Raw genomic sequence first — 9,332 nt, 5'->3', positions numbered from 1 at the left:
AGGTCTTTTCCAACTGAAACTATTCTACGATTCTTTTTTTTACCTTTTTGCTCCTATTTCCCGACATTTTATGGAGATGGTGCCCATTACTCTGGCAGGTTGCTTGTCAGGTTATTTTTTATGAAGGTCTTGGTGGTGGAGGTTTTTTGTGTTTCAGCAGTTTGGGAGTCCTAAGCTCTGAGCAGTCTGAAAGCTGAGAAACTGAAAATTGAAGTTGTACTGAAAGTAATACATGCTTATGGAAATTTTACACTTTTATCAACAGAGAAGGGTTTAGTTGAAAAAATTGCATTTCTGTATGCTTCTGTGCCTCCAAATGTAATGAAGGATGAGCAAAGGGAAGGGGAATATTTTTCACTCTTTTAGAACTGTAGGAGTTGCCAGGGTGATATAACAAAGATCGTAGAGACAGGCGCCTGTTGGCTGCTGCTTTTGTCATGTGGAACAGTGTTGTGTTTTCCTTTTTTTTGGCAATAGGAACACAAACATGGTAGGTGGAGCTGGGTCAAAATGTCTCTCAACCATCACAGAAAACTTGTGTTTGGAAATCTGAGGAGAATCTGGATGAGCAAGATCACATGTGACATTGTTTTGTAGTTCTGCTTCTTGCTTCTTTCTCTTATTTGTCTTTTTTTTTTTGTTTTTCCCACTTTTTTGTTAAAGGAATCCATTTATCCCCTCAGGAATTTCATAGAGAAGTAGAACAGTATTTGTCTCAGGCCAGCCAAGGACAAAGTGATACCATCTTGCTTGACTGTAGGAACTTCTATGAAAGTAAAATTGTAAGTGTTCCTTGTGTGCTTCTTGCAGTGTGTTCCAGGGGCTGGGGGGAAGCATTTCATGTTGTCAGGGTGTAACCTCACTGGAAGAAGAGATTCTGTATTCAAGATTGACTGTAATATGTACATAATTCAGTTTAGTAGTTAACATTGGACATGAGCAGCAGAGGACCTGCTCCGCAACTTGGCACAGAGCCTGCCTGGCTAAGTGTTTATAGTGTGGGGCAGGAAGAAGACAAAAGTGGTCTATACAACATTAGCAGTGAAGTATCAAGCAGTATAGCTTGAAGTAGCATCATTGTTAAGGATGTTTTCCAGCCTTTTTGCCTTGTCCCATATGTCAAAAAGAATAGGGGCATGCTGCCGTCACATCCACCAGCCTTTCTACACTGTTGTCACTTACGCTTTCTCTGACAGGCATGTTCTGCTCAGCTCCCTATTTTATGTTTGGATGAGGAGACATGCTGTGTCCAGAATCCTCTTACAGATTTGAAGAGGTATTTTGCTGCATAAACACAGCTGAAGAACTGCCTAAAGCAGCTGCAGTGAGCCGAGTGTTCTGGCTCAAAGATTTGTTACTTCCTCTAGTCCAAGGCACAGACCTTCTCATGTAAGACTGCTGGTAATCAGTCACACGCCCATCTGTTGTTATTGCAGGGACATTTCCAGGGCTGTCTGGCTCCAGATATCAGGAAGTTCAGCTACTTTCCCAGCTATGTGGATGAAAACCTGGAGCTTTTTAAGGATAAGCGTGTCCTGATGTACTGCACGGGAGGGATCCGTTGTGAAAGGGGCTCTGCTTACCTACGGAGCAAGGTGAGATTTCATTCTGAGGGCACAAGTGCCAGGCAGTTGAGACTCCTTTAAGGGCAGCTGTCTTTTATTTCGCTGGCAAATTCTTCTTTTGAACATAAACTGCTCAATGAGCAGGTGGGGAGATAACTGTCTCTGATCCATGATTGCCTCGTGTTGTCTGTCAAGCATGTGGGTAGCTTAATGCAGCTCAGGATGATCTGCATGGACTAGTGCCACAGCAGTGACTGCTCTGTGGAAATAATTACATAACCCATTTTGCTGAGGAAGATATTTCTAAGTCTACCCTGCCTGTAGTGTGGTGTTGTAGGAGGGCTTGAGAGCATTCTGCCGTGTTTCCATGAGCTCTGTCCAGGTTATGCTCTGTGGCCACTACTGCACAGCTTGAACATCTCAGATTGGGAAAAATCAGCCAGCCAGTGTTTTCCCAGTGTTGTGGAATTAAATCCAGCACACTGCATTGTTCTGATTCTGCTTTCCACCCCAGTCTTCTCCCATCCTTGCCTTAATGGGCAAGGGAACAGCACACGTAGATGTTCTCCAGAGATTTAAATCTTGATTTTTTTTTTTTTTTTTTTTTTCTCTGCTACACCAGTGTGAACCCTGACAAATTCTGCTCCTGCTAATGGCTTGCTGCATAAAAACAGAACAAGCAGCAATTCACAGAGGTTCAAAAGCATTTGGTCTGGCATGCAGGAAACCTCCCTCAGCTGAGGAGGTTACCCACCTTTGTTTTGATGGTAACATCAAACAGGTTCCTGTCAGCAAGCCGCTGGGTAATGCCTAGTGGCAGTGCCAGGGGCACATGGTGCCATCTGATGGTCACTGAGAAGCTGCTGCTTTTCATTGACCCCTGGCATCTACAACATTTGCTCTGGCACACCGCAACTGCTGCTGTCTCCTTCAGCTTTTCTGCTAATATGCTTTAAACAGGCAGTGTGCAGAGAGGTTTACCAGCTAAAAGGTGGAATTCACAAGTACCTGGAAGAGTTTCCAGATGGATTCTACAGGGGGAAGCTGTTTGTATTTGATGATCGTTACGCCATTTGCTCCAATGAAGATATCATCTCAGGTAGGACTAGTTAATGTAAGTGCAGAAGGCTGGGAAGCTATTGGCAATCATTTCCTCAGAGATGTGCAGGATAGAGGCTGCCAGACTGGTCTGTGCAGTTCTTCCTCATGCTTGCTTTGGCCTTCTAGTGCCATCACTTTTCATCATTGTCGGTGCTATGTCTTTAACATGCAAAGCAGAATTGAGAGAATTTGGGGCCACTAAATAGAGTTCCTCAAAACTGGAGCAGTAAAAGGCAGCACCCCCTGCAGAACAGCTGCTCTTATGAGCAGTCTGCAGCTATGGAGAATGTATGTCAAGCACGCTGGGTGACATTATCCACTGGTAGCTCACAGTGCTGATCAGACTGTGGTTGGCCAAGTGACCAAAGCATTAAGGAGTTCTGCTGTCAGCTGTTCTCAGCTTCAGTAATCTCACAGAAAATCAGCACAGACTGCCAGGCAGTGGGAGAGTGGTGGCACTAAGCTCTGCAACACTTGGCTGTTTTCATGCTTTAAAATTTTCTGTAGCCTGTAGAATTTCAATGACCTCTAGCTGTTGTTGTCAAGAACGTTGCCTGATCTCCTGGCTGGGGTTGCTCTTCAGATAATGTGAATTAAATACCTCTTTTCTTCTCAGTTGCCAGGTACAAATAGTTGGAATTTGGCTCTAGCCTTTTTTAGGAAGCAGTGCTGTTTCTTCTCTGAGTAGGTAACTTTTTGAGCATAACCTCCCATTCTTCCTGTGCAATTACCATATACATCTGGAAGGTGCCTGGCACGGTGCAGAAATGGAATACACTCTGGATACATCACAGCTATCCCTACAGAATTTTCACAAGGGAGTGCTGGGGTAGGCACCTTCTTGATGGTACAGCTGGACTGGGCTGCAGCTTTCAGTTAAAGGGTTAAGACCTGTTTGGTGTGGCAGGACTGTACCAGGACTGCTGATGGCACCCATTTACACCAGCCATTGCTGTTAGGTGGAAGAAAGTCCCATGGCACACTCTTCCCCAGCAGACAATGTTCCTTCACACTGATTTAATTACCTCCACCGTATGTTTCCTCTTTTGGCAGTGAGAATCTTTAAATTTGTCTAATTGGAACTAGAGGAAGCACCAGTGAGCCCTGTGTTCTTTTCCCAAGAGGCAGCTGTCCTAAGTTCTTTACATCAAAATCAGAAGTTTAAAAATTAAGTAGTTTCTAGAAGATAAGTTAAAGCAGGAATTAAAAACCTGGAAGAAAACAGATAGCCACTTAAATGAGAGGCTGCATCCCCCTCAGTGCCACAGAGACCCTTCTGCAAGGGAGACAGATGGGGCAATGTGGGTGTTAACTGTTTCTTTTCTTCCTCCCTCCAGCATGCAAATACTGTGGGACACTGTGGGACCAGTATAAACTTTGTTCCAGCCAGCACTGCCGACAGCTTGTTCTGACATGTCCAAGTTGTTGCAGAAAAGGTCTTACAGCTTGCTGTCCTGTTTGTCAAGAGAAAGAGCTCCAGGTGAATTCAAGGGCTTCAGGACAGACACTTAAGGAGGAATGTGAATGTACAAGGAGAAGGCCAAGGGTACCTATTGAACATGTCTCACAAAGGACGCTGGGTGTGGGAGAAGATTGAGCTGTTCCATTGGCTCACCTGACACGTGCTAATGCAAAAGGCTTCTACAACCAGATCCGTCTGTTAGGTTTGGAAATTATGAAATGTGTTGGCTTGGGAAGTCTTGTTCATATGCTGCCTTTAAGCCTAGAGTATGTCCTGAAAACCACCCATTATTTGACCATAATTACCAGAGTGCCCAGCCCATCACCAGCACTGCAGGATTCCTCTCCTTGGGTACAGTCCTGTAGCATGGCCTCTACCATGGGGATCTTGGAGCAGAGTGTGTGCAATGGGACACAGCTGCTCACAATTTAAAAGGCACATAACAGTTCTGTTATCTTCTTCCTGCATGGAGATCTGTCTGACCTCTCTGTTGATCATGTATGGGCTTCAGTAGCTGGTGCTAGGATGTGAAAACAGCAGATGGATCAGTTGAGTGTTGGTATGTGACTGGATTAGAGGTGAAGATACTTTCCATGTACATGCCATGTGTCTGCATCTCATACTTCATAACAGTGAGAAGCAAGGGGTAGCCACCTGCAGTCAGGGACTTGACTCCTGTGTAAAACTGGCTGAAGGCAGTGTAAGGACCCCTCTTGTAAGGGGGGGGGCAAAGGGCCACAGATGCTGCCTGCCCAGCCCTCCCTGTTGTTCATCCTAAAGGTCACACACCGTTCCTGCTCTGGAACAGGTTGCCCACAGAGGAGGTTGGTGTCCCATCCCTGGCAACATTTGAGGTCAGGTTGAATGGGGCTCCAAGCACCCTGATCTAGTTGCAGATGTCCCTGCTCGCTACAGGGTCTTTGGACTAGACAACCTGCAAAGGTCCCTTCCAACCCAAACCATTCTATTATTCTGTAATTAACAGCAAAAGTAATCTTCCTTCTGATGTTCTGTCTCCCTGGAAACGCATCGCTTCCCTCATCTTGTCCATGAAATATCCAGGGCTCAGCTCCACTTGCACTAGAAGAAAAAAGAGAGAGGAGCACAGAGACTGTCAAAGTACCAGTCCTGTGGCACTGGAAGTGGTGCTGACGTGTGCCAAACGTCAGCAGCAGCTATAAGGGGATAGCAGGGTCCTCTATGCAAATTAAATAATTCAGGATTTGGGGAGCATTTGTGCTTTGTAAATATGGGTTGTTTTTCAAAAGCTGTGAGATGTTTATGCAGTTTCCAGCTGCTACTAATGGAGAAATTGAATTTGAGGGGATCCACAGCATATGAGCTCAGAATACTTCTCTGCCTCCTGCTTTGTGTGCCTGATGCTGTAGAATTTACAGAAAGGTTTTATTAATAGTGTAGAAGACATGTCTTGACTGAAAAATGTCTTTGAAACTTACTGTCATTTTTGGTACTGAATAGTAGTCAGTTTTCGGAAATGAAGATCACTTACTGGTTTTATGGGGATTTTTACTGGCAACTGCTTTTAAAAGCAAGAAAACAGTTTACTCAGGTTTCTGCAGTTGCTTAGTGACAGTTAGGGCAACGTTATTTCCATATGGATTGCAGCTTTCTCCCACAATGCTGTGAGTTCAGCAAGGCTTTGTTGTTGGCTTGACTAGCAACTTAAAAGACATGGGCATTGGTTCCATTAAAGGCATGGCAAGCTTTCTTCTCACTTTCAGGGTTGCTACTAAGAAATCAACAGTTCAGCAGCTGTCTTTATGACCATTCCTTTTGTGAAACAAAACCTTAAAAACTTTAAAAACTTAAAAAGGAATGTCTCCTTTGGGAATCTTTTTTAGGATGGTATTTACTATTAAATAGTAGTAAAATCTGTGCACAATCCATAGTGGAGAAAAAATTGGAAATTTCTCATCAGTAGACGTCTTCAGCAGAAGTCTGAGCAGTACTTAGGGTCTCCTGGCATCTAGCCTCCCAAGCTCTGCTGGCCAGTTAACCTCTGTGCTTTTGAGGACTGGAATATTTGTGGAAAATGATAGCTCTTCTTACAGGCCTAGTTTCAAGCACTGCTGGGAGTGCTCCAGCTTGCATATTATACTCTTTTCTTTATGTATTAGACTAAATAGAACAGAATTTTATAATTCAGTCTATCATCAAGTCTGGAAGGCTGTAATCTACTTGGAAGGCTGTTTCGGTATCACCTCTCGGTACAGAACGGTAACTATATTTTGTGTGTACACTTCTAAAACTCTTATAATGATAAATAACTCTTAGTGCTTCCGTTGTAATTTTTCAGTTACTACACAAATATGCTTCACCCATTACATTGGAGGTGCTTAATTCTAGAGGCAAATGCTGAAAGCTAGCTAGCTGTCTGCCACATGGTAGACCTGTCTACAAGGTACAATTCTCCTGGGAGCTCCTGGCAGCTGGAGACTCTACCTCAAAGGCAAGGAGGAGCCATGGGGCCCCTTCTGGGCCTTGCTGCACTAAGGCAAAGGAAGAGAAGGGTTTGAGATGTACTGGTAGAAGCCTATAAAGCCAGGTTCCCTCTGCTGCAGAGAGGGGAGAGCCAGGTAAGAGACATCCTTAGCCTCCCTCTTGCAAGCTAGCCCATGAGCAGCTTCTGTATCCTGGCTTCTGGAATAGCTTTGCCAAACTGACACAAATAAGGATTCGCCACGTGAAACGCTGTGTGGTGGGATCCAGGCACCTCAGTGGCCGTGCCTGAGAGAAGGCACGTTGGCTCCAGGAGAGGTCACAGTGAAGCAGGACTGGCTGTGACTGCCAGATGACACAGTCAGCAGATGGCTTCTTCCTCTTCCTGGAGAGCTGCTGGGACAAACAGGGATCCATTTGCTCCTAAATATCACCATTTTGTTGCTCCATCGCCACACAGCCTGATGCCTTTCACCACACAGCCTGATGCCTCTCAGCATGGCCTGTCTCTGCTGCACAGCTCTTGGCTCTCACATCTTTCAGCAAAGCAGGTCTTGCAAGGATCAGCTGAGGAACCTGCAGTGATCCTGCCAGCTTAATGTAGGGTTGGGCTGCATGGTTAATTTGGAAGTTGCCACAGTGAAACAGGACAAGGTTTGGTTGTTTGTTTGTTTTTTTGGTTTTGGTTTTTTTTTTTTTTTTTTTTGGTTTTTTTTTTTTTTTTTTTTTTTTGTTTGTTTTTTTTTTTTTTTTTTTTCCAAGAGCTAGTTTTCTTCAGTCAGGAAAAAAAATGCTGTTGTATCCATGGTAGTGTCACCTCTTCTGCAGATATATCTCCTTGCCTGTCTGGCTTTCTCAGCACCACCAGGATTTCCCAGGATAAGATTTATTTGGGTTCTTCTAAAACTAATGGAAGAGGTGAGTCTGTACCATGCAGATCTGAGCGGGTGGCTCAGCGGAAGCTGTGGCTCTGGTCTGATGATTTAGTTGACCATTCTGAAGTCTTTGCAGTACATGTGGAAGAAAGAAGCTGTCTGCCAATTTTTTTTTTTTTTTTTTTTAAATACATTTTCAAGTATTTTTCTTCTGTACTGTTTTCTGATATGGAATTTGCAGGGTGGAGGTAAGAAGCTATAGTGAAGCATTATTACTTGACAGTACTGGCACATTTATTAAGATTTGAAGAGCAACAAATATGTTTCCCACACTGCTGATGAAAGTGTAGTGTTTCTCTGCTTGGTCAGAGCTGAATTGTGGGTGATACTCATACATCAGCTCTGAAGAAATCTGGAATTTTTGCTGGAATAGGTGTAAAAGGCTGCAAAGTTTTACTCAGTAGATGTGTACAGACAGATTTCTAGCAAGTGAGAATATCTTCTAGGACATGTTGTCATTATACCTAGAGCACAGCTTCAGTGCAGCAGTGCTTTTCTGCCAGGAGACACCTCTTACCAAGCAGGATCCCACCCGCCTTAACAGCAGGATTTTGGATGGGATGGTGCTGGGTCCAGTCCGCTGTGTGCCCGGGAGCTAGGCGAGCCTGTGGGGAATTCCCCCTTGGAGGCTGTCTGACAAAAACCTTCAGACTGTGCAGCGTAACTTCAGGGCACGGGCATGTGTTCAACAGCTTTTCCAGCACGCAGCATCTACTGTTGCTTTGATGCAGCTATTTGGGACAGCAGTGAAAGAAACAGTCCCTAGCACAACAAAATTTAATTAACAGCCATTAAGACAAAACAGTGAAGGGAGACAATTTTACTTGTTTCCAGTGAGTATCTGGACACATGCTTTTAACAGAAAACTGAAGGGAGTGGGGATTAGAACGGAGGGCTCTGGTTTGCTGATCAGTTTGGCCATCTCTGTGGGGTTAGGATTTGTGTCACCAGACGTGTGTCAGTTAGAAGGATGTTAACCCATCCTAAATGGCTCAGTTTTTGAAACTTTTATAGTTGGTGGCCTTAAATTCCATTTAATCAGTCAGGGGGTGGAGATCAATCGCTTTTTTCTAAGAAACGGATGCATTTGAAACGGCATCTCCAACTGACTCAGCAAATGTTGGCTAAAAAAATGTAATTCACAGTTTTTGAAATTAGCCATGTTTTCAGGTAGTAGAAGTGCTTGTTAAAACTAGTTGCTCCTCTATAGCTAGTTGAGATCGACTTGGAAAGAAAAATAAAGTATTTTTTATATATTTCTAGTAAAGTTTGTGTGGAACAGTTGTTATCTTTCACTCATGCATACCACATCCTAACTGTATGAAACACTGTGCAGGAATTTTCTAGAAAAATTAGGTCCCAGGTTAATTAAGAATCACTTTTACACTGGGATATACTCTAAACTGAGATTGCGTAAAATTGGCAGGTTGTTACTGGCTTGAATAGCTTCCAACTCTACAGAAAACATCAACAGTCCTACTGGATAAAATCTCCAACTCCAGCCACTAGGTAATTTAAACTGTTAGTGCATAAAACAGAACCGAGGCACCACAAATACTCTGTCAAGGCACTTATTGCCTTTAGATTTCCACAGTGTAGCACAGATCACCGGGAATGACCTCCACAGGCAGGAACTACACTCCAGTTCTGCACTTGGGAAAAATAGGCCCATTCAACTCTGCAAGTCTTCTCTTCCTCACTGAAAAAGAAGCAGAAGAAGAGGAGTCAGCGGTGGCAGCAGGGAGGTGCGTACATCAGGCTTGGCTAGCCACTGTGGAAAGGAGCTCAGAGATGAACTTTCTGCCAGGA

General features: G+C 44.1%; 2 protein-coding genes across 2 annotated transcripts in view; one reads left to right on the top strand and one right to left on the bottom strand.

Moving 5' to 3' along the window:
• Window positions 1–663: 663 nt before the first annotated feature.
• On the top strand, window positions 664–4,375 carry TSTD2 (thiosulfate sulfurtransferase (rhodanese)-like domain containing 2; the record flags this gene model as incomplete). Its single annotated transcript, XM_008937279.1, has 4 exons — window positions 664–782; window positions 1,437–1,595; window positions 2,526–2,664; window positions 4,004–4,375. Coding segments are annotated over 4 exons (677 nt in total), but the record flags the coding sequence as incomplete, so codon positions are not given.
• A 4,465-nt stretch (window positions 4,376–8,840) lies between these two features.
• Window positions 8,841–9,332, bottom strand: part of TMOD1 (tropomodulin 1) — a 15,871-nt gene continuing 15,379 nt past the window's right edge. The window contains exon 9 of the mRNA XM_008937278.1: window positions 8,841–9,222. Coding sequence (XP_008935526.1) covers window positions 9,158–9,222 — 65 coding nt within the window. The 3' untranslated portion in view covers window positions 8,841–9,157. The remainder of the gene's footprint in view (window positions 9,223–9,332) is intronic.

Source organism: Merops nubicus, unplaced genomic scaffold (assembly GCF_000691845.1).
Source record: "Merops nubicus isolate BGI_N331 unplaced genomic scaffold, ASM69184v1 scaffold50193, whole genome shotgun sequence".
Lineage (NCBI taxonomy): Eukaryota > Metazoa > Chordata > Aves > Coraciiformes > Meropidae > Merops > Merops nubicus.
This window is presented reverse-complemented; position numbering and strand designations above follow the sequence as displayed.